At 44.4% G+C, this 24,480-nt stretch overlaps 1 protein-coding gene across 1 annotated transcript in view; it reads left to right on the top strand.

Annotated features, from left to right (window-relative positions):
- The first annotated feature begins 508 nt into the window (after window positions 1–508).
- The window catches only part of LOC142590464 (uncharacterized), a 45,167-nt gene continuing 21,195 nt past the window's right edge, over window positions 509–24,480 (top strand). The window contains exons 1-2 of the mRNA XM_075702603.1: window positions 509–618; window positions 11,847–12,053. Of these exons, the coding sequence (XP_075558718.1) occupies window positions 11,861–12,053 (193 nt within the window). The 5' untranslated portion in view covers window positions 509–618; window positions 11,847–11,860. The remainder of the gene's footprint in view (window positions 619–11,846; window positions 12,054–24,480) is intronic.

Raw genomic sequence — 24,480 nt, 5'->3', positions numbered from 1 at the left:
CACATAATGCATGCTTAAAACAGCATATACAATTGTAAACTTTGATCGCACCATAATTTAATGAGCTGCGTGCGAGAAGTACTACCTCAGCACAAAGGTTTAACTTTCACTTGGACAAACAATTAAATCTAACGGTGATACAGCTTCAGCGGACTTCACTGTGCTATTCCATCCTATTTAATACGCTGCAAATCGTGCATACTTACTTAGTTTTAGCGCTCCAGCATGAAATCCTGTCGTCGTGAAAGTAAACTTTGCATTTTCGGCCATATAGCTGCAAGGAAATCCTTAGGGATAGCAGCGAAACATTCATTTAACCTTTATTATGACCAGAGTGCGAACAGCTTTCGTCGTCTGCTACTGCTATTATGTGGCATTTGCGACATCTCCGTGACGAGTTTGCCGCTCCATTCAATATGCTTATTCTTACCCTACGTAGGTGGCGCCGCCATAGACGGCGGCCTTTTCGCGCTCATCCGGCAGGCATACATCATATAGGAGGTTGCTAACGCGTGCGCAGATGCATGCGATGCGACCACGGAGCCCTCGGGGGCGACATTCAGGTGGCGAGGTAGACGGTGGCTTGCCCAACTGCCAGTGTGACGGCGACGTCACTCGGTATGTGCACTTTGCCAAATCTAAAAGACACTCGCAAAAGAGGGAACTCCCGAAGTGGCGGTCACGCGAACTACTAGTGCTGCAATACCGCTTTTCGTCACTTCTGCCGCTTCTGGTTTCGCTTCTTCGGTGCTGCTGCTTTGTCTGTCGCTACTGTGGTCATGTTGGTGTCGTGTGATGTGCGACGGTTTTTTTCTCTTTTTTGTTGTGGTGGTCACGCGAACTACTAGTGCTGCATTACCGTTTTTCGCCTCTTCGGTGCTGCTGCTTTGTCTGTCGCTACTGTGGTCATGTTGGTGTCGTGTGGCGTGCGGCGGTTCTTTTCCGGTGAAATGTTTCGCACAGAAGTGCTTCGGCGTCTCACAATAGGAAGAAGTTTTCACGGCTGTTCGAGCGGCCAGATGCAACGTGATTCTGGTGCTCGATATGTCTTTTTCGCACCGTGACGACAGCAGAGAGTTATATTCACCCTTTTCATGGTGATCCCGTGGACGCTGCCATGTTTGATCACGTGGTGACGCGTCCATTGCTTGCCTAAACTGCCTCCGTGTTGACAATGGATACGCATGACGCAACAAACCACTGTTTTGAGAGACTGCATAGGCGGCGACTGGGTGAACGACACGAAGCTTTGGCCGCAGCTTCACAGAACGGAAAAAGAGCTTTCGGAGCTGATGAAGCTGTCCAAACGGCGCGAGCAGCGTATATGGTGCTTGTTCTGAAAGTGGGGCTACGCAGTCCAAGCTATCCAAATTTCCCGCTCATGAATTGAATCAGGATTAGCGTGTTTTGCTTATCGTACTTTGTCTGGAAAATATTTTGAAGCAGCAGCTTGACATATTTCTGACTCCTTAAAGTCAATCGATGCGGTCACTACCTGTACATTTTCTGCCTAATCGCTTGCGGGTGTGCTCAGTTGCAATAGCTTTGTTATACCTGCGCACACGGCTTGAAACGTAGCCGTTTTGTACATTGTAATACCTTGTAGCAAGGATACCGCTACTAGCACTCTTCCTCTTGTGAACAGTGACAAAACATTCAGCTTCGACCATTCATGTGCTATCTGTGTAGTCCGTCATTTATTGTATGTATATGTCGTATATATATTCAAGTGCACGCCCATTGTTGACGATAGAGTGGGCATGAGATGCCATGTCATTTGCAGTAAATGTGTGTAGATACTCTGCGCAAAACATACTGTAACAGGAAGCGGTGCTAATCCCTTTGCAATTGTTTAACGAGTGGTACCCACTCTTGCCACTGTTCCAAGGCTGAAGCCCTTTCTTTTATGGTTAGAGGTACAACACTGGTGGATGAGCAAATTTCTGTATCCTCGAGGAAAGCTGTACATTTAAAAGTGCTGGTAAGACGTACAAATAGTTGCAGCAGCAGTACACAAACTTGGCCACAGATTCACTCCATTCCTTGATATGCCAGTCACTATTTTTGCAGCCAACAACTGCACACTGGAAGTGGTAAGGGAATACATCTACTTAGTACAGGTAGTGACTGCAGATCCAGATCATATGAGACTGAAATAATCACAATAAGAATGGGCTGGGTTGCGTTTGGCAGGCATTCTCAGATCATGAACAGCAGGTTGCCATTATCCCTCAAGAGAAAAGCGTATAACAGCTGTGTCGTACCAGTACTCACGTACGGGGCAGAAACCTGGAGGCTTACGAAAAGGGTTCTGTTTAAATTGAGGGCGACTCAACGAGCTATGGAAAGAATGATAGGTGTAACGTTAAGGGATTAGAAAAGAGCAGATTGGGTGAGGGGCAAACACGAGCTAATGACATCTTAGTTGAAATCAAGGAAAAGAAATGGGCATGGGCAGGACATGTAATGAGGAGGGAAGATAACCCATGGTCATTAAGGGTTATCAACTGGATTCCAAGGGAAGGGAGGCGTAGCAGGGGACGGCAGAAAGTTAGGTGGGCGGATGAGATTAAGAAGTTTGCAGGGACAACATGGCCACAATTAGTACATGACCGGGTAGTTGGAGAAGTATGGGAGAGGCCTTTGCCCTGCAGTGGGCGTAACCAGATTGATGATGATGATGATTACTGCACACGTCTTCAACCCATGTGAATCAGTCCGACATGATTGGAGCACAGTGCGTTAGCAAAAACTCGGTTGCATTTCCCACAGCTAATAGAGCAGAAGCAAGGTAGAAGCGGTAATGGTTTCATATTTGTGCACTGTTGCTGAGGCCACGCATGGCGTGATGCCAAAAGTGCCATCTCATTTGTCTAGAACAAACTGCTCTCCAAAAAGGGTCAATGTATGGAAACACGTGCTGCACAAAAAAAAAAAAGAATGCCTCGCAGACAAGTAGGAGATGTGTGCACGTCACGTTGAGTACGACAATATATATTTTTATTCTTGAGAACAAATATATATTGATTCCTCGTGAGATAAATGGACGCTGGTTCCCTATGCAATTCCGCAACTTAATTATTCCCGGTCTTCACGTACACATCTTAAAGCCAAGAAATGTGATGCCAAAGCGAAGTTCACCAAGAGTTGCTCAAGTGTAGGCGGGCACTTCGGCAGACACTTGTAGGGATGCGCTTCATGCAGCTTTGAAACCAATTGTGCTTCGAATATTGCTGTCATCATCATCATCATCAGCCTGGTTATGCCTACTGCAAGGCAAAGGCCTCTCCCATACTTCTCCAACTACCCCGGTCATGTACTAATTGTGGCCATGTCGTCCTTGCAAACTTCTTAATGTCATCTGCCCACCTAACTTTATGCCGCCCCCTGCTACGCTTCCCCTCCCTTGGAATCCAGTCCATAACCCTTAATGACCATTGGTTATCTTCCCTCCTCATTACGTGTCCTGCCCATGCCCATTTCTTTTTCTTGATTTCGACTAAGATGTCATTAACTCGCGTTTGTTCCCTCACCCAATCTGCTCTTTTCTTATCCCTTAACGTTACACCCATCATTCTTCTTTCCATAGCTCGTTGCGTCGCCCTCAATTTAAGCAGAACCCTTTTCGTAAGCCTCCAGGTTTCTGCCCCATACGTGAGTACTGGTAGGTAACAGCTGTTATACACTTTTCTCTTGAGGGATAGTGGCAACCTGCTGTTCATGATTTTAGAATGCCTGCCAAACGCACCCCAGCCCATTCTTATGATTATTTCAGTCTCATGATCCGGATCCGTGCTGACTACCTGCCCTGAGTAGATGTATTCCCTTATCACTTCCAGTGCCTCACTACCTATCGTAAGCTGCTGTTCTCTACCGAGACTGTTAAATATTACTTTTCTGCAGATTAATTTTTAGACCCACCCTTGTGCTTTGCCTCTCCAGATCAGTGAGCATGCATTGCCATTGGTCCTCTGAGTTACTAAGCAAGGCAATATCATCAGCGAATCGCAAGTTACTAAGGTATTCTCCATTAATTCTTATCCCCAATTCTTCCCAATCCAGGTCTCTGAATACCTCCTGTAAACATGCTGTGAATAGCATTGGAGAGATCGTATCTCCCTGCCTGACTCCTTTCTTTATTGGCATTTTGTTGCTTTCTTTATGGAGGACTACTGTGGCTGTGGAGCCGCTATAGATATCTTCCAGTATTTTTACGTATGGCTCATCTACACCCTGATTCCGTAATGCCGCCATGACTGCTGAGGCTTTGACTGAATCAAACGCTTTCTCGTAATCAATGAAAGCTATATATAAGGGTTGTTTATATTCCACACATTTCTCTATCACCTGACTGATAGTGTGAATATGGTCTATTGTTGAGTAGCCTTTACGGAATCCTGCCTGGTCCTTTGGTTGGCAGAAGTCTGAGGTGTTCCTGATTCTATTTGCGATTACCTAAGTAAATAATTTGTAGGCAACGGACAGTAAGCTGATCGGTCTAATTTTTCAAGTCTTTGGCGTCCCCTTTCTTATGGATTAGGATTATGTTAGCGTTCTTACAAGATTCCGGTATGCTCGAGGTCACGAGGCATTGCGTATACAGGGTGTCCAGTTTTTCTAGAACAATCTGCCCTCCATCCGTCAACAAATCTGCTGTTACCTGATCCTCCCCAGCTGCCTTCCCCCTTTGCATAGCTCCCAAGGCTTTCTTTACTTCTTGCAGCATTACTTGTGGGATTTCAAATTCCTCTAGACTATTCTCTCTTCCATAATAGTCGTGGGTGCCACTGGTGCTGTATAAATCTCTATAGAACTCCTCAGCCACATGAATTATCTCATCCATATTAGTAATGATATTGCCGGCTTTGTCTCTTAACACATACATCTCATTCTTGCCAATTCCTGGTTTCTTCCTCACTGCTTTTAGGCTTCCTCTGTTCCTGAGAGTATGTTCAGTTCTATCCATATTATACTTCCTTATGTCAGCTGTCTTATGATTGTTGATCAGCTTCGAAAGTTCCGCCATTTCTGTTCTAGCTGTAGGGTTAGAAGCTTTCATACATTGGCGTTTCTTGATGAGATCTTTCGTCTCGTGCGATAGCTTACTGGTGTCTTGTCTAACAGAGTTACCACCGACTTCTATTGCACACTCCTTAATGATGCCCGTAAGATTGTCGTTCATTGTTTCAACACTAAGCTCCGCTTCCTGAGTTAAAGCCGAATACCTGTTCTATAGCTTTATCCGGAATTCCTCTATTTTCCCTCCTACCGCTAACTCATTGATCGGCTTCTTAGGTACCAGTTTCTTCCGTTCCCTCCTCAAGTCTAGGCTAATTCGAGTTCATACCATCCTTCGGTCACTGCAGCGCACCTTGCCGAGCACGTCCACATCTTTTATGATGCCAGGGTTAGTGCAGAGTATAAGGTCTATTTCGTTTCTAGTCTCGCCATTCGGGCTCCTCCACGTCCACTTTCGGCTATCCCGCTTGCGTAAGAAGGTATTCATTATCCGCATATTATTCTGTTCTGCAAAGTCTACTAATAACTCTCCCCTGCTATTCCTAGTGCCTATGCCATATTCCCCCACTGACTTGTCTCCAGCCTGCTTCTTGCCTACCTTGGCATTGAAGTCGCTCATCAGTATAGTGTATTTTGTATTGACTTTACCCATTGCGGATCCCACGTCTTCATAGACGTGGAATTAATAAGGCATCAGGCCGTGACAAAGATCCATAGCCTGTTTGGTAAGCAGGTCTTGAGCAATCGTTGAAGATATGCCAGGATCGGACGTTGCGGAACTTACCAGACAGCCGGTGAATGAAGACGAGCACGGAACATCTAATACAGAGATGGCAGTATCGTCGATTGGAGAAGCGTTGCCGAGTGACGTGCCTTTCGGAACAACTTGTGTACTTAAACTAAAATTTAAAATGGGAAGAAATATGAAGTTATCGGCGATAATCACAGTGGTATGAGGAATGACAATGCTGCTTAGCAGGAGAACATTGAGATTAGGAGTCTGCATTAAGTCACCGTCAGAATCAGATGTGAAGCATGCCAAAGGCATTTACATGGCAGCTTGAGGCAACAATCGTACGAAGTCTGCAGAACATAAACAAGGCTCAGGTAATTTACGAGTACAGTAGTGAATAGCCAGGTTGAGTTGGAGGAGGCCAGCAATGCAGTCAGTCAGTGCTGAATGGTCCGATAAAAACTCGAGGCCCAAGGTCCAAGTCATGGGAACACCGTTCAAAAATAGCAAATAAAACGGAAGTGTTGAAACCAGCAACAGTTACTCGGGCAGTGGACATATCAAGGATAATGGTCATTGCTCCGTCAGCGACCCGGATAGCATGAGATGTGGTGGGTGTAAGGACTTCCTTCAGGTGGCAATGAAGGCAGTTGCTCATCACCGATATATGACTTCAGTATCAACAAGCGCTGGGGCAAATAAACTGTCAACTTCTGCATCGACCATATTGCGTCTGGTCGGCATGGTGAGAGGCTTTGGCGGAGAGGTAGACAATGTAGCATCACCTCCAGGAGCTCCGGAGGTGATGCTGTTTTCCAAGGGTACATGCTCAGGTCGGAACGACGGCGATGGGACTGGGGTGACCTGGACGACGGGCAATGACTATGTGGCGAACGCAATTGGTGGCTGCTCGGCGATGATGATCGACAGTGCCATGTGGTTGTACTGTCAAGTGTCGTGCCGTTTTGTCTTGGCTTGTGGCTGGAAATGGCAAAAACCGCTGTCTGGACGAGGCCTGTTTGAGAATGGCATAAGGACCAGCATTTGTGACAGTATCAGGCGACGTGCCCAATGCGCGGCGACAACTAAAGCAAGTACGTCGGTCAGACGGTGTTCGCCACTCTGCCATGTTGCGAGAGCCTTGAGGGATCCATGGATTTTGTATATGAACGATTGAAGAACATGCAGTTGGCTTGGAACTGGCCATTGCACAAACTGACTGCAAGCCAAAACTGGCGAGTTCTTGGCGCACAATAGTCTGAACAGTGGGAACCATAGGAATGCACGCATCGTTGACAGGTGGGTACCAAGCCGTGGGACACATGGCTTCTAGCTTCCGCCGCACAATTATCATCAGCTGTTCTGAAGGCTGCCGCTGCCATAAAGGAGAGTCCTGTCGGTCTTCACAAGAGGATGTTGCAGTTGTATTGGGAAGCTGTGCAAATGACTGATACGACTTTTCACCTGCTCAAAACGGCTGCACTCCATGATAATATCATTAGTGAAAGTACAGTTCTTACAAAGGAGTAAATTGAAGGTGTCATCGGCGATACCTTTTGAAGCATGCCTGTCTTGCTCAGACGCTGGCATTTCAGCATTGGCCTTGCGGTAGAGTGCCAGCATATATTGTATATAGGTGACATTGTCCTCAGTGGACATTTGAACTCGTGATGCCAACTCTTTTGTGGCGACGACCTTCCGATCCAGTGGTTTTTCGAAGAGGTCTCGCAGCTTCTTCTTGCAGGTATCCCAGTCGCGGACTTTTTCTTTGTGGTTTTGTAACCACACTCACCCAGTTCCCGCCAAGTAAAACATTATGTTGTGGCTGCTCACCCGCTTATACATTTCCAGCCAGTCGTCGATGTTGGCGCCATCAGTGCCGTGGAAGGTTCCTAGGTCACGCGGATGCGTGGGCACGACAGTCAATCCAGGCGTTGCCGAACTAGGCACCATCTCCTGCGACATCGGGGAAGAACCAAAGCGGCAGCCACTGCAAAGCTCCTTTATGAGTCGTTGCCCTGAACTTGTGCCAAATGCTATGAAGAGGACATTACCAACAAAAACTTGAGTCCCTTGGTTCCCCTGATTGTTCTTGCTTACTGACTGCAAAGGTTTCAACTCGTGCGCTACCTTGGTGATCGAAAATAATTGGCAGTGATGTGGCCGGCGAATGTTCAATTTCTTCTACGGTTAGTTCAATGCGAGTCTGGTGAGTTGATGTCAAGCATTACCTTGCGTGCACCACTGCTGTTTGCGTAGTACACAGAACACACAGGGAGACGTGTTTCGTGCGGCATTGTTGTGCGCAATTGTTCATAACCTCCAAGAGGGTTGAGCAATGTCATTGCCTCCCATTCATGTCGCATCGTGGCAGATGTGTTAAACTTTAATAAAAGTGTCAACAAAGCACAAAAGTGTGTTGCTTGAGATGAAGCTGTGAATTTTGTAATACTCAAAGTATGAGCTCATGAATTCGATGATATTGATTCTGAAAACTGGGAGTGCCGTGATCATGAAGGCTGGACGCAGTGGCCATGCCTATCAATGGAAAAAGGGTGAGAGGCCCTTTTTCACCATAAGCTACTGTTTAGAAAAGGCGGAGTTTGTGTGCCAAAGTGAAACAACCATGGTAGTGATACTAACTTGGTGAATGCCGCTGACTTGACCAAGCTCTGGGAACACGTTGCTGCTTCTAGCCTCCATAATGCTACTGATGGTGAAACAGGTGTTGCTTCAATGGAGGAGTTCCTGAGTGAAGATGGTGCTGCCTTGACTTGCAAAGAGATCTCCTATGAGGTGGTCATTCTCATTACTCATGACAGCGTTGTGTTACGACTGCAGCCGAAGTTACAAGAAAGACAATGGAGTGTCTTTCGCCGCGACCTTGATGTTCATGCAAAATGCACTGTCATCAATCAGCTGCATGTAATGCATACTGCAGTTATAAACATTAAACTACCTCAAGAGCAAGTGCACATTTCTGACTATTTCAGTATGCCAAGTGCTTGACATGCTCTTTAGGGCTATAAATAAACATATTGTTTTTCAAAGCCTACTCTATACAATCTGTATTATTTTAGCGTGAGTCGCAGTTAAAAAGGTATGTTTGGCAGGAGTTTTTTATTTCTGAGTTTATTACGGCACTCCATTCACATATAGTACTCATCAGTTCTAAGATTGATCTTATTGATACTGTTGTAAGCGGACTGCACTATAATTCTTATGGCTGAAATGGACCCTCACATCTGCCTTCATACCTCTGAGGGGTGCTGGCAAGCACTCCCAGGTCTAGGTTCAGTACATGCACTAGTGTCGTGTAAATGTCTGAATTTCATAGTAATGGTTTTCAATATCTTGCTATTCGATATTTGCCTCGAAAAAAAATTTGGTGGCAAACATCAGGGTTTCTTGCGTGCGCTCATATACACAGTTTGATAACAATGTGGGCATGGACACCGGTTGCTCTACTGCTTGTGAGTCAAGTGTAAATTGCTTTGATGCTGACTGCTGCCCAAATGCCGAATCGTAAAGATCTATTTTCAGAATTTTTTAAAAATCTGATAAGTGTTTATGCAAGCCCATCTGTATTCATGAGTAAAACAGGCATGTTTACCTGCAGAAAATGTTTTGTCACATTGTCATCATTCAGAAAAGGTTGAGCTAACTCTTTCTGCAAAATTGGTCAGTCTGAAGATCTTAAATCTACAGTAAAAATACTCCACCCTAGGGGTTCACATTTAGAGGAAAACCATACTCTCAAAGGTTTAAGAGGAAGAAAATTGGTGGTGCACCCATTCTTTAGAAATCATTGGCAACTTTAATGTCATTAGCAATCCTATGATTCGTGCACAATTCTTGATTATATAATTTGTATGAAGAATAATATGAAAAGTACTCGCATATCAAACCCAAGTTGGTGTCACGGTGGTTCGATGAAAAGCAGCATGTACCCAGTACTGCTGCGAATCACCTGAACAAGGCGGTAGTCAGACCTGCGAAGGGACAGCGGGTGCTAAGAATCTCTAGATTCTTAGCACCCCCTGCTACCTGGTGCTACCTGTGCTAGAATCTCTAGCACAGGTAGCACCAATCTATATAGGCTGCCACTGCAAATTGTGCCTGGCTACATTTAACATGTGAACCCTCTCACGTGAGGCTGTCTTAGTGGGGCTTTTTGGCATCGGGCATTGCCTGAGGTACCATTGGTCGTAATGAGGTTTGAAAATTGAAAAACAGGAAGCATATACAGAGCTGACTAATGGTCACGTCCTCTGCTACAGAGGTCTTCCAGATGAGAGGGAATATAGGGTAGGGCTTCTAGTTCATAAGTGCACAGCAGGCAACATTCATAAATTCTACAGTATTGTTTTCAGTGGACATTTTTCACGGACCAGTCTTTCTTAGATTATTGTCATGCAGCTTAAGGCACACCTGTCTCTATTGGAAGTTTCTTAAATGTTGTCACTGAGCCTTGTTTAATAGGGATGTAAGCACGACAAAAATTCTGTAGGACTTTCTGGAAGGCATGAAGGCACCAGTAAAACAACTGGAACTTTTTATGAGTCGTATGAAAACGGATGTGTTTGACCCGCACATGATATTTCGACGATCGATGGGTGTGCTCGCTGCTACATTGCGTTGAGTGTTACTTGCTTTGCTGGGCACAGGTTTGCACAGCGCCTTGTGCCACTTCGGTTGTTCACTGTCCCTACAATGTGACAGTATTAATAAAAGGGTAGCAGTCGTCTTAATAAAACTTAATAGCAGATATCGATGACAGGTAGCACAAACTTACTGTCCAACCTCCAGTGATATGGAGAAATGTATCAGTTTTGTGAGGATGTTGAATTAGCAATGAGAAATGTGCAAGGTGTACTGTAGTCATGGGTGACTTTAGTACAAAAAGTAGGCAGAGAACGGGTGACTGGTAACTATGGCATCAACTCTAAAAATAGTAGACGAAAGATGTTGGTAGAGTTTACAGAAAGGAATCGCCTTCAAATCGTGAATACCTACTTCCTGAAGTGTAATAAAAGGAAGACAACCTGGAAACGCTGTAATTGGAAAACAAGAAAGGAAATGGATTTCGTACACTTTGCCGACCCCAGCATAGTGCAGGATGTAGACGTTAGCTAGGGTAAATGGCAGTGAACATTGATTAAGGAGGTTTAGGATTGTTCTCAATTTCAAGAGAGAAAAACCTAATTAGTTAAGAAAGAACAGGCCAGTCAACCTAGACACATACAGGGTGAAAATAAGTGACAAAGTAAGGTTAATTGGAGATCAGTGGGAGATGCCCCACTGAAGAGTGGCCCACACCCATTGACCCAACATGGCGTCAGAAAGGTTAATTGACGAGTAGCACATAGACAATATTACATCCTCAGTGCCCCAAATTGGGCTGACGGTTTTGAACACAGTTCCTTCAACACAGCAGCGAGATGCTCTACCCATTTGACCATAGACTACCCAGTGACCCAAGATGGCGGGAAAGAGGTTAGGCGTGGATGCATATACATACAGACCTACCGATAACTGGGTGAAGTTCCTAAAGAATGCTATTGCATTAAATATGAAACGTTATCAAACAATATAATGTGTATGGTAGGTAACCGACAGTCTATCAGGGTTACGGTATGAGTACCAATGGAACTCACGTGCAGTTGTGGAAAGCAGACAACTAGGTAGGGTTATGAAATTAAAAATTTGCTGCAAGCACAGGATGGTATCAGCTGGCACAAGACGTGGGTTGATTGGGGATCCTTTAGTGGACATCAAAAAGGCTGATAGCGATGACCTTAGGATCTTCGAACTACTTGTCATTAGTTGGACTACACAATAGCTTTAAAATGTATGTGATGAGAAAGTCCGAGATGTGTTATAGTGTCGTAAGCCTTCCAGAGAAAAGAGGTTGCCCTGCTTCCGGGTATTCAATGTGGATTGCCCCTTGTAGCCCTTTAGGAATCCTGAACTGAAAGGGTTTTGTTCCATGTCTACACATTGTAAACTGCCTCTGCATTTATTCTATTGTTGTTTTTATCTCTTGTTCTTGATGCTGTAGCAGGGCTGCAATTACCCCAATTATTTTCTGCAGGCCTCACAAATGCAATGAGCCTAGCTGAAAGCATCACTCTCAAAACGGCATGCCACACCGCTTCCAAGGTCGTCTGTCAGGTCGAGGTTGGCATGCAGTGCAGCTTGCCTCTGGCTGACAAGTCTGTTGGGTGCTGCTTCAAAGCATGGAGCGAGTCTAGGAGCGTGCAGACTACGGAGACTGTGGAGCAGTTAAGCTCCACCTCAGGTGGGCAATGACTGGCACTTCTCTTACATTTGCATGCTTGTGTTAGTGTTGTGAATGGCGAAGTCTGACTAGCTTGGTATGACTAGCTCAAGTGTGTATTATATTTTGCTGCTGATGACAAATTAACAGGTTTGGGAGTCTTGTCTGGATACTGTCTAGGGTGAAATGCAAAAATAATGCTCTACATAGCATTGAAGCACCTTACATGGCAGAGCTTAATCCAGAGGACTCTTGACTTGATGTTGTTGTTGCCTTTACTCTGCTCTGCAAGAACGTTACACCCATTGTGTGTCTTAGTTATGCTTAAAGCGGTGTAGTAATGTAAGAGCATGAATAGAGTTCAATGTAGAATGTCGGTCGACCCCTGTGTTTAGGGTGAACGAAATTAAAACAAAATTTTTTAATGCAGGTAAGCATTCTACAAACAAAACATACTTTGTTTTATCAATATGCTGATTCATTGAGGTAGGCAAAAACCACATGTGAACTGTCAGGATTCTTTTCTAGGACAGCTTTGAGTCACGACATCCCACAACACATCGGTGACTAAGCAGGACTAGGCATATGCAGCAATGTTGTAGTGACCGTCTGTCAGTTCATTGTCCCCACTTCTTGGAAATCCAGTTTTCCTCAACGTCTAGGTCATTGCCCCTTGCTCCAGAAATCCTCACAGTGGGGGTCATTGTCCCCTGCTCTTCCTTGCAACCTAGGCAGCTGCCCGACTGGGGTGTCACCACAGCCACTCGGCAAACCTGCTTTTACTCTTGAATAAAGCCAGTTGAGTCTCCATTCTCAAGCTATCGAAATGTGTAGTCCTTGCCTTCCCCAAAATGAGCTTCCAGCAAGTGGTGACCCAAGACTTTACATTTGTTTTTTTGAACACTAGTCATGGACGACGCTGCTCCTACACCTGCTGACAGAGACGACGCCATGATTGCGTCTCCTGTTATCGCTGCAGAGCTTCAGCTTTCCAGCTTTTGGCACAAGAATTGCCGAGTTTGGTTTATGCAAGTAGAGGCTTGTTTTCAACTCTGACGCATCACTTCGCAGACAGCAGAGTAGCTGCACATCGTCGCCGGGCTATCCTCCTACATTGCCGATGCTATAGATGACTTTCTAGTGGATACGCCTTTGGTCACCGCCTGCGACAACCTGAAACGCACGCTCCTGCAGCGCCTCGAGCCATTGCAATAGGGTAGGCTCCAACAGCTCCTCTCTGAGGAACCCGGCGACCAACGACCGTCGCAACTGCTGCACCAGTAGCGTTAGTTACTGGATGAGACTTCGCAAACGAGAGCCAGCTTCCAATCATGCGAGCTGCTGTTGTGATGCCTCCCACAGTCCGCATGCATGGTACTGCAGGGTTCCGATGAGATGAGTCTCGATTGGCTAGCTGCACTCACTGACTGCATGTGCAACTATTTGTCTTCAGCACAGCTACCTATTGCCGCTGCTAGTGCCTCTGAGCCAAGATACTGAGTGTCGCACCTGTAGAAAAATATTGACATCTTTACCAGTGCACTGGAGAAGGTGACGATAGGCAGCAACACTGACAACCAACTTCGGCGTAACCATTTGGCTTCGCAATATTGCAGTGCACCTAGAGACTCGCCATGGCAGTTGTGCTAGTACTACCATTACTTTCGTGAACAAGCAAGTTGCTGCAATCAGCCCCGTTCATGGGTGGGAAGCGTGCCGGCCAATCGCTAATGGCAGCATCCGATATCTGCCATCGAGCAAGATGCCTGTTCTTCGTAGTCTATCGCATCATCGGCACCAGCCTCCTCATTGACACCGGAGCCGAGCTGCTTATCATTCCTGCCACGGCCACAGATTGCCAACATGCCAAATCCATGCTCCACGCAGTGAACAACACTGCTATCGCATCGTATGGGCTCCGGTCATTAACGCTAGATATTGGACTTGCGAACACCAACGTTCGGTTTACCCCAGGGCATCAAGCCACTAGAATCATGGGTGCGGGCAATCAAGGACTTCGCCTCTCCAACTTTAGTCTGAAAGTTGCGCGAGTTTCTGGGGGTCATAAATTTTCACAGGTGCTTCATACCATCCTGTGTGCAAGTTCTTCAGCCGCTTACCAACCTTCTACGTCGTGACTAAAAAAAAATGCCTACTTTCTACTGGTCTTTAAAGCACTAGCACTATTTTCAGAAAGCCAAAACGTGGCTGGTGACTGCAGTGTTGCTGATTCATCCGTTGCCCAACACATCACCTTGCCTTATGTTAAAAGCATTGACCACAGCCGTGGTTGCAGTACTGCAGCAGCATGATGACATAGACTGGATGCCGCTGGGCTTTTTCTCAAAGCGCTTCCAACTTATAGAAGCTCGCTACAGCACCTTCGAGAGGGAGATGTTGGCCATCTATTGCGCTGTTTTTTTCCTTTAAGGCTTTTACATTCTGACCGAGCACGAGCCGTTAACTTTTGTTTTCAAGAACAGTTCCTGATACTCAGAACATGAGCTTCGAGAACCTTCCTTTATCTCTGAATTTTCTACGGACATCCGCCATATCTCTGAGACTGGAAGTCAGGCAGCTGATGTACTGTCACGGATCGGCGCTGTCCCTGCTGGCCCTCTAAATTTCCAAGCTCTAGCCTTCACCCAGCAAAATGACCCCGAGCTGCGACAATTGTGGGAAAAAGGCTCATGCTGCTTGGAGGTGCCGCTTCCTTACACAACATTGGTCAGGTGTGACACCATTGCTGGCAGCTCCTCGCCTGTTCGTGCCCCATCAGTTTCGGCCTCCAATATTTGATTCACTGCATGGGCTAAGCCGTCACAACATCCAGGTGGCACAGATGCTTATCACAGACCACTTCATCTGGCCAGGGATGAACAAAGATGTTCGAAGCTGGGCAAGAAACTGCCAAGCCTGTCAGACCGTGAAAGTGACCCGGCAAATGCGTTCAGCGGTGCAGCCGTTTCGAACACCCGAGAGCCATTTCGATCGCTTGTATATAGACTTGGTGGGCCCTCTTTAGGCCTGCCAAGGTTTCAGGTGCCTCCTCACGTGTCAACCGGTATTCAAGGTGGCCTGGGACAATTCCTTCTATAAGACATCATGGCCGAAACAGTGGCGGAAGCATTTCTTGTTACTTGAATGTTGTGGTATGGTTGCCCTTTGCTCATAGCTACTGACCGCAGCTGACAATTCCAAAGCTTGCTTGCTTTCTGCCCTGGCGAGACTGCTCACCATGCGCCATCATAACACCACGGCTTACCACCCACAGAGCAGTGGCATGGTTGAGCATCTCCACCACCAACTGAAGGCGTCATTGACCGCCACACTTGACAGACAGCACTGGGTGTAAATGCTATCCCCAATACTACTGATGCTGTGAACAATGATCAAGGATGACCTTGGAGTCAGGGCAGCCGAGACATTCTGTGGGTTAGCATTGTGCATTCCAGGCCAGTTTTTCAATGCCTAGCAAGGCATTCTGCTAGTGGCCGCGCAGCACTTAGAGAGGCTACTTTCCTGGCTCGGCCAGCTTCGACCTACACCCCCACGTATCGCCCGCGGGCAGCTTGTGTTTAGTTTCTCGACAGCGGACTCAACCACGCATGTCTTTCTGCGGCGCAATTCTATCATGTCACCATTGACTTCTTCCTATGAAGCCCCTTTTCGTGTGGCTTTGCGTTCAGAGAAAACATTGAAGATTGACGTTCACGGCAAAGAACAATGTCGTGTGACCGCATGAAACCAGTTTATCGTGAAATTAACTCATTCATTCTTTCCGCCATTTACACCTAAGCCTCCAGCATTCTTGGGGGGAAGCCCTTGTACTGACCGTCTGTCACTAAGCCATGCCTCTCCGTGCATGTCTTTGCCCCTTGCTCTGGAAATCAAGTGTGCATTGCTGTGGAGGTCATTGCCCCCGGCTCTTTCTTGGAACAGTGGTGGCTGCCCGACAGGGATACCACCACAGCCACTCAACAAACCTACTTTGACTCTTGAATAAAGCCTGTCAGCTCTTCATTCTCAGGCTGACAAAACGCATATTCCGTGCCACCACTAAACCGAGCTCTCAACAATGTCATCAGGCAATGAGCAGCATGCACTGGGCATCTGAGTTGCACGCCAGCAATCACTTCAATCGACCTGTAGGCATCTTGAGGTGACTGCTGGCCATACACTCATTTTGATCCTCTCTCGTGATAAGCAGCTTCACGTCTTTTGCATTGTTTGCAGACTGCAGTGGCCGACGGGACCTCTTCTGTACTGGCAGTTTGTCCCAGCTGGTAGTTATTCTTCCGCAGCACTCTTGTTACAATGCACTACAAATTCATCCACCTTTGCTGATGCAAAAAGTCAAGCCTTTCTCTTTGAAAAATGAGACCATTGTGAGCAGTTCAATTGCCTTTGCAATGAATTGAATCTCCTGTCACTGGAGAACTCGTGCAGGGTGCTCACGAAACAAATTCCACCACAATGTCTTCAAGTTGACTGTCAACAGGCTTGACTGTCAACATTGCACAACAAAGCTTGCAATGAAAATTGACAGTTGTGCTATTTTACTTTCTATTCACAGGACGCACTGCCACAATCATGCTGTTTGATTCTAATGATTTTATCACATTCCTTTCAAATGCAGTTATAAAGTCAAGCCCTGACATGCTATTTTTGCAGCCCGAGCAGTATTAACACGTGTTTGCACAAAGCTTAAGGTGTATACCTTAAAAATTAAGGAAAAACATTATACAATACAAAAAGGGAAACTAACTTTTTGTGAATTTATGAATCGTACCGGAAGTACTGGTGCTGTGAGCTTGAAAATTACTGAATGGATGATGAAGAAGTCATGTCTTTTGGAAGGGTATTCCAAAGTCTGGCTGCAGTGTTTGTAAAGTAAAATGTTCCATAATTTCTGCATATATGTGAAACTCCTAACAACGTTAATAATGAGGACAGTGTTGGATACTGTGTTCCATGTTGATGAAATCAAACTGATGGACTTTGTATAACAGTTTTTAGAAATTTTTACATAAGAACTGCAATGCAGAAGTAAATGTTATTATGCAACACTAAACTGTTTAATAGAGGATAAGTAACTGATGTAGACTCAGTACGTTAGGCAAAACTTATTCGTAAAACTGTATTTTGAGCTACCTCAATTGGCTGTAATGTTTCCACTGAACTACGGTAAAGGATTAGAAGGGTTTGTAGTGGAAATAGATACCGTAGCTTATAAAATATTGGTACGTTTTTGTACGTCTTCCTTAATTACCTCAAGTACATGTTTGTGGCATGTCAGATGTTTGTCTATCACTAATCCTAAAAATTTCTTATAACGAACTTCTTGGAGAGCAACAGCATTAAATATCAACTCGCCATCCTCACTAATTGAAGTGTTTTTAGCAGAAAAAAATTATAAAATTACTAAATGAAGAGCCTAAGATTGGGCATCAATTCATTTCTGTGTAACCAGTAGAGAGCCAGTTCAGAGTGTGATTTGCTTTTTTGTATAAATCTTTCTCATTCTCAGCCACTATGAAAACATTTGTGTCATCTGCGTACAGGACACATTCTTCTAGTATGTACGATGCAAGATCATTTATGAATACAATGAACAAGAGAGGACCTAATATTGGGCCCTGTGGGCCACCTTTATTAATGGTTTTTTTATGAGAACTTTGTCCATTGATGCAAACATACTGTTTCCTATTCGTCAGATAGCTTTCTGTTAACTTGTTAGGAGTGCCACAAATACCATAGTCCTCTCATTTATACAGCAGTTTCTTTTGATTGTTAACGTCGCATGCTTTTGTCAGGTCAAAAATATCCCCACTGTGAGGATCTTATTTTCAGCATTTTGCCTGATTTTTCCAGTCAAGATTAGCAAGGCTATTTCTGTACTTTTCACTTTCATGTAGCCATATTGTGTGCTTGATAAAATACTGTTGTTTTTGAAGTAAAGTCTAATTCGTTTAAGAAGTACATAGTTTCTCGATTATCTTGCATTGAGGCGAAAGCAATGTGATAGGCCGGTCATTTTTGACTAATAGTTTGTTGTTATGTTTAAATACCAGTGTTATTTTGCCAACTTTCGAAGCTGTCGAAAATACACCAGATGATAATGCTCTATTTGTTATGTCTGCCAAGGTTTCGCTATAAAATTCACTGACGGTTTCAACAGGACTAAATGTAAGTCATCATGTCCCACAGAATTTGTGTTGTTTAATGAAACCAAAGCACTACGAACCTCAGTAGGATTAGTAGGAACCAGGTAAAAGGAGCTGCAGTGATAGTTTATTATAGGTACATCATGAGGGTGCTCAAAGTTCGTGAGTTGTTGTTTTGAGGTAAGAGCTGCAGTATCCTCAGCAAAGTAACTGTTAAATCTCTGCGCGAGTGCATATGGTTCAGTTATGACACTGTTTCCATCAGTAATAGCTATCACTTTAGTTTGGTGCATTACGTGATTCATAGCGGAGTTTAAAACTTCCCATGTTTCAGTAGTATTACTAGCTACACACAATTTGTGAATAATAATAACCAGCCTTTGAAATATACGATAACTTTTCAATACATTTCTTATACATATTATATCTTGTCTCTAGTTCTATTGTATAAGAACAGGGCTTAAGTTTCTTATGTAGATTATTGTTATGAATCATCGATTTTAAAAGGCCTTGTGTTATCCACGGTTTTCTCTTCAAACCTTTTCTATTGGATATTGTACAATAAGAACTGCTCATATAACCACGATCTATTTTAAGAAAGACTTCAAGCTTTTCATCAGCGGTAGTGACCCTATAAACACTGTCCCATGTTCTAACCCTAATTTCAATGTGATGGCTTTGTGGTCATTCACTTTGCGGATATAGTTTTGCAATACATACATACATACATACATACATACATACATACATACATACATACATACATACATACATAAATATATGCATACAGTCGATCCCGGATATATAGAATTATTGCCTATATCAAACAGTTGAAAAATCCCCTCGGGAATCCCATGCAAAAGTATAGCGCTATTGTTCACGTATATAAAACTCCCCTGCACCGGCGTATCGATGTATCGAACTCCGTGCTGAGCTGCGCCCCGGCAAGTGCGCTTCTCCCACCATACCCCACCCCTGCAAGTGCGCTTCTCCCATCGCATACAACCCCTGCAAGTGCGCTTCTCACAAAGTTCTGCGGTCTCACGCACACCACCCCGCACTCTGAGGAAGGGGCGTGTGGGTAAAAGGCACATTACGAGGAGCACTTGGAGGGCGATTGGGTGTGAAAGAGAAGCAGGAGGGAGAACCCACGCTGACCGCAAGCGCCCGTTTCCTGTGTTTTGGTTGGCTGACACTGCTGGCGCAGGAAGACAAACGAGGTCAGTGCAGCTTGGGCTTGTGGTAGTGCGGAGATGCGGAGCGGTGCATCTTTCAATTCGCTTTGTTCCTTCTACTCACGAGGCCAACGTGAATGCTTGAGACTCATGTGGTGCAGTGCGTTTTTCTTTCCGCTTTTGGCACGTGTTCTAGAGCCATGGCCGCGAAAAAATGCAAAAATTTGGATTTTTCAACAAAGGTGGACATCATTCAACCCGTGGAGGCTGGTGAGAAAAAGTCGTCAGTCCCCGCGGTGTTCGGAATTCCTCGCAACACCCTGAGTACAGCGTGCAAGCTGTAGAGAATCGCGCTGATGTGGAGATTGTAGTTGACATCATGGGTGACGAGGACGCAGACTCGAGAAGCGGCGAAGGTTCCAACGAAAAGGACCAACCACCATGCACTGCAGCTGAGCTTGCATCAGCTTTGTGTGGCACAATGGCACGCATCAGCGCTGCTGCTGTGGCATAATGGAAGGAGCTGGCCTCTCTCATTTGGACACTGTCAGCAAGTTTGAGGACAGCTTAATGAACTTGATGGTGTAGAAGAAAAAGCAAGCAAAGGTCACAGATTTTTTTCTTCCAAAATAAAGTGCTCTGGTCATCGCGCTGTGTTTTTGTTTTTTTACGCACCTTGGAGGCACAGATCGGTAAGTTTCCATTAGTCACGACATCGGGAAACTGCCTTGAGATGTGTGGAGTTCTTAGAGAAGCTTTTTACATGCATATTTTATATTTCGAATTATCGATATATTAAACTATTTCGCCATCCTTTTCGAGTTCTGTATGTCCGAGATTGACTGTGTGTGTGCATATATATATATATATATATATATATATATATATATATATATATATATATATATATTTGATATATATAGCAATTTGAAGTGTCACTAGAAGAAACTTTTATAAATAGTGATTCACACTACTCCATAGTAAAACATAGGTCCTGTCATACCGTATATTTCATGCTATCTTTATGAGCTGCCCCTCCATGTAAAGAAGCGGTTGTAGCGGATCGCTGACTTCCTTACTCATAGTTGTACCCTGGGATATTGTAGTTAACAAATAATGAATCTACGAGCCAAGTTTTAGATAAACGACACATAGATGAGAAAATTTAGCGTAATGGCATATAGACAACAAATATTCAAGTGTATAAGAGAGAAATCTGGAGAATACGGAATTTCGTATTTAAATGTTTCCGGAGAGATCAAGCAAACAGACACGTTGAACAGTCAGGATCACTGTTCATTATGGCCCTCTGTAAAAATACCAAGGTCTGTCTCTGACTTGATTTTGTGTACTACACTTGACGCATTCTGACGGGCAGTTATCACACATTGATCCGTCCACAGGAACTGCCATTCATCTTTTTTTTCAGCTTCAAGGCAGCAGAGAAAGGGGCTTTCTTGTGGGGACTTAAATGATCATTGAAGTAGATCTTCAATGGCTCACTGCATAAACTAAGTTCTTTTGTTATGAGCCTTGCTTTCCAAACTTTCCTTTTAAGTTCATTGTTTTTGTTACGGGAAAGGAACCTAACTACAACATTAATTGCTTTTGGGTTATTTGGTGTGGCAAACTTGTGGACAGTATCAATATCCGATGGTTCGACTTGACATTTAACTTTCATTCCAATTCTACACAGCACTTTGACCAAGTTTTTATCTTTAGCATTTTGAACACCCCTGATCTCTATATCGTTCAGACGAGATTATTGCTCAATGAGTTCAACTTGCTTCGTCAGTTTGTAGTTTTCTGAGGTCAGAGGATTGTTTTTTTTTTTTTCTTTTAGTGTCCTGTTCTCAGTGAGGATAGCCGAGATTATCAGTATGATCAGTATGGATACCATCATACTGATCACTCACAAATTTTAATGGCAACATCAGCTATTTGTTTGATCTGTTGCTTCAGAAAACAATATAATGATTAGAAAAATTATAAAACCTACGAGAATGTCTGCGAGTCTTTGTTTTACTCAGTGCCGTACCTAGAGAGACGTACTTCCATTTTGTCTGCTTGTTCCCACATTGTGCAGTCATCTTGTGCAGGAAACGAAACTGTCTGCCTTTTTTTTTACCTGGTTCCAATGCGCGATTGTGCTCTTTGATTCAGTTGTGTCTGCCTCAGTGCTCGTGACTCTGGCACTGACTTATACCATTAATCGGGTGTTATCGCTGAGGACAGCTGAGCAAAGCACAAGGAGACAAGTGCACATCTAATTTCCAAGAAAATCCAGTGCACCCTGCGCATATAACATAATACCCAGTTTTTGTTGACCTTGAAGTCGTTCCGTGGAATGCCTTTCTCCGGGGCAATTTGTCATGCGTTAGCTTGTAGCAGCTCAATGTTCACAGCCAGGTGAGCAGCCCGTTGGCATCGCACGAAGGCGGTGCCATGAAAGCGGTGTCAGTCTCGGGAAAGACTGCGTTCTTCATCTCCCGGAAACTTCTTCTCAGGCCACAGCACGAAAAAAATTTCGCCCTTTTGCTTCCTCCAGCTGCGAACACTGCTTTCAGTGACACCAAAGGGCCACTCCGTGGCCCAATTACCGATGGTCTCGGCAGCTAAAATAACTTTCATTTTAAAGGGACACTCAAGGCAAATATTCAGTCAAGCTAAAGTGATAAATTAGTGCTCGAGAATCTCTAATGTCTCAGTATTATCGCAAAGAGAGCCTTAATAATCAAGATATCGAGGTAAATGCAGGACATGATTAGAGACCCTCCCACGAAATTCAAATACTTGCCTGATTACGAAAGCACTCCTGACTTAAATTCCGTCACTAATACTCAACCACTCGTTGCAAAAAACATAATTGTATTATATTATAAGACGAAAGAAAATGCTACTTGTCCAGTTCTATTTCATTTTTAGAAAAAAGAACTAATTGAAATTACCCTTGGCAATGATGCGAGCAGTTGAAAGGGTTCGTTATCGTGCAGTGCTGCGCTGGTTTTGCTGACTTGTGAAACTTGCACAAACTGCAAGTAGCAGAGACTTCAAATTACATGCAATGTCGCGAGATGCCCGAACGGTCTATGCAATTTGACCAAAATGCAGCTGCATCGGCGAATCCACTGCTCTGCCTCGGCTCAGTACCGCCATCTGTCGGGCACCATATTACTAATCCAACGGCAGCAAAGCGTGGTGATGGCATATGCAACATCAGCACTCCCCCGGTTCATTGGCGGGAGATTTGAATTTCAAAAAAAGTATTCAGATGCAATTTTCTCGTAAACTAAGACTTTTTTTGGCACGAAAGAAGTATTGTGAGGTTTCTGAAATGGTATTTAAACAGTCCTTGTCGACTTAGTATTTGCCTTTAGTGTCCCCTTAAAGGCAGCTGGGTACTGCTTTCACAGTCCCAACATCGTGTGAGATTGAATTTAGGTGAAAGTGCCGATTCATGGCGTGGTCAAAATGGCACCACCACAAGATGATGCATCCTCCACTACGAGTCCCGATGATAATAGCACTGAGTAACAATGACACCGGAACTGCAAAAATTGGACAGAAAGCTCTGGGAAGCACATATAATACGAGGCAGAAATTTCACATGGTAAAATTTAGAAAAAGATTGTATTATACTTGGGTTTGTACGGTATGTTATGCATTCACCTGCTAGTGTGTTAAAATGCATTGTGCTTTGCAGAGGGAGCGGTTTGTTTTCAGCATTCCTTGCCACTTCCAGCAATTGTTTGCCACTATTTTCTGATGGTACAGCATAAGGAGCAGAGTGCTTGTCAATTTTTTTCACTTTGAACAAAACTGTGCCTGAAAATGTTGTCAACATTGTTAAGCCTATAAGGATGGCACTGAGAAAAGCTCAGGTTAGCAAGTAATCCTCTTGGGTGAAGAATGGCTAGATCACTCATAAAGAAGTTGCCGTATTTTGACGCATATAACCTGCACCAAAAATTGCTAAAATTTCACAGTAAGGTCAGGGTTGGGGGGCGGATCCCAGGAGTTTGGATTTTAGGCCTGGCTTCCTGTCAGCACAGCGTGCGCTGTCACGAAGCTACACTTCAGGGCAAAGTTCTCGATTACTCACCTTTCGTTATCTCTTGGGGAACCCCATCATCTTTCCAGCCCTGTGTGTTGATGCTCCCTTCTGCTTTGTGAGTCATTCTCCTCCTCTGTGCGGGTCGTCATTTTGCGTTTAGCAGTTAGCGAATTGTGCACACGACACCAGCAAAGTAAAACTAGGATCATGATAAGCTGTGCTCAAAGGCCCAGCATTGTCTTTGCAAATGGTGGAACAGAGTCACTGGCTGAAGATACAACATGGACAAGTCATTTATCCCCAAATGGACAGTGTTTCTGTAAATATCTGAGAGTTGTGTGCAGTTATTTTCGTGGGTTATACGCACATATCTTTCTTTTCTTTCTAGGCTGTTCTGAAAGCAATATGAAACATAGTTCCAGCACACAGCTAAACACAGACGAGCAAAGGACAAGAGGAACCAGCGTTCTTGTTGTCTTTTCTCAGCTTGTCCATGTTTATTTGTGCACTAGTACGATGTAGCATAATGCTATTCACAGCAAACTAGCACAACTGTCCATGCTTAGCGACTATTCTGAAAGAGGGTGCCAGTTGTACATGTTGCCGGGTTATATGGGGAAAAATACGGTCTTTCCAAGCTGGCTCCTTGCAATATCAACTTGTGAAAATGTTGCCAAAGTTCAGCGTGTGATTGAGAAGAAACCCACTGATCAAATCTCTTATGAGATAAATTTGTTGTGCCAGCAAATTGTAACAAGTTTTGCAAGTGCCAAATGTGGCCTCTGGGCCTCGATTGCTCATTGAGGATGACAGAGCAAGCTGGGCCAAAACATTTTTAAACTTTTCTCTAAGGTTCGTAGAAACCCATGAAAGCCTTCAAACACTCCACATTTTGTCACTTTGTAATTTTTTTGCCTTTCCGAAAAATAATTTTTATAGGTGGACTTCACAAACGAAGCATTCAGATGCAGAAATGTTGGTTAAATTAAAAAGGGCCATTAGGAGTTCTTTGTTTCATCATACTTGAAACCACCCTGAAGGTATCTCAAATA

Source organism: Dermacentor variabilis, chromosome 8 (genome assembly GCF_050947875.1).
Source record: "Dermacentor variabilis isolate Ectoservices chromosome 8, ASM5094787v1, whole genome shotgun sequence".
Classification (NCBI taxonomy): domain Eukaryota; kingdom Metazoa; phylum Arthropoda; class Arachnida; order Ixodida; family Ixodidae; genus Dermacentor; species Dermacentor variabilis.
The sequence above is the reverse complement of the archived record's forward strand: the minus strand, read 5'-3'. Positions and strand labels throughout refer to the sequence as shown.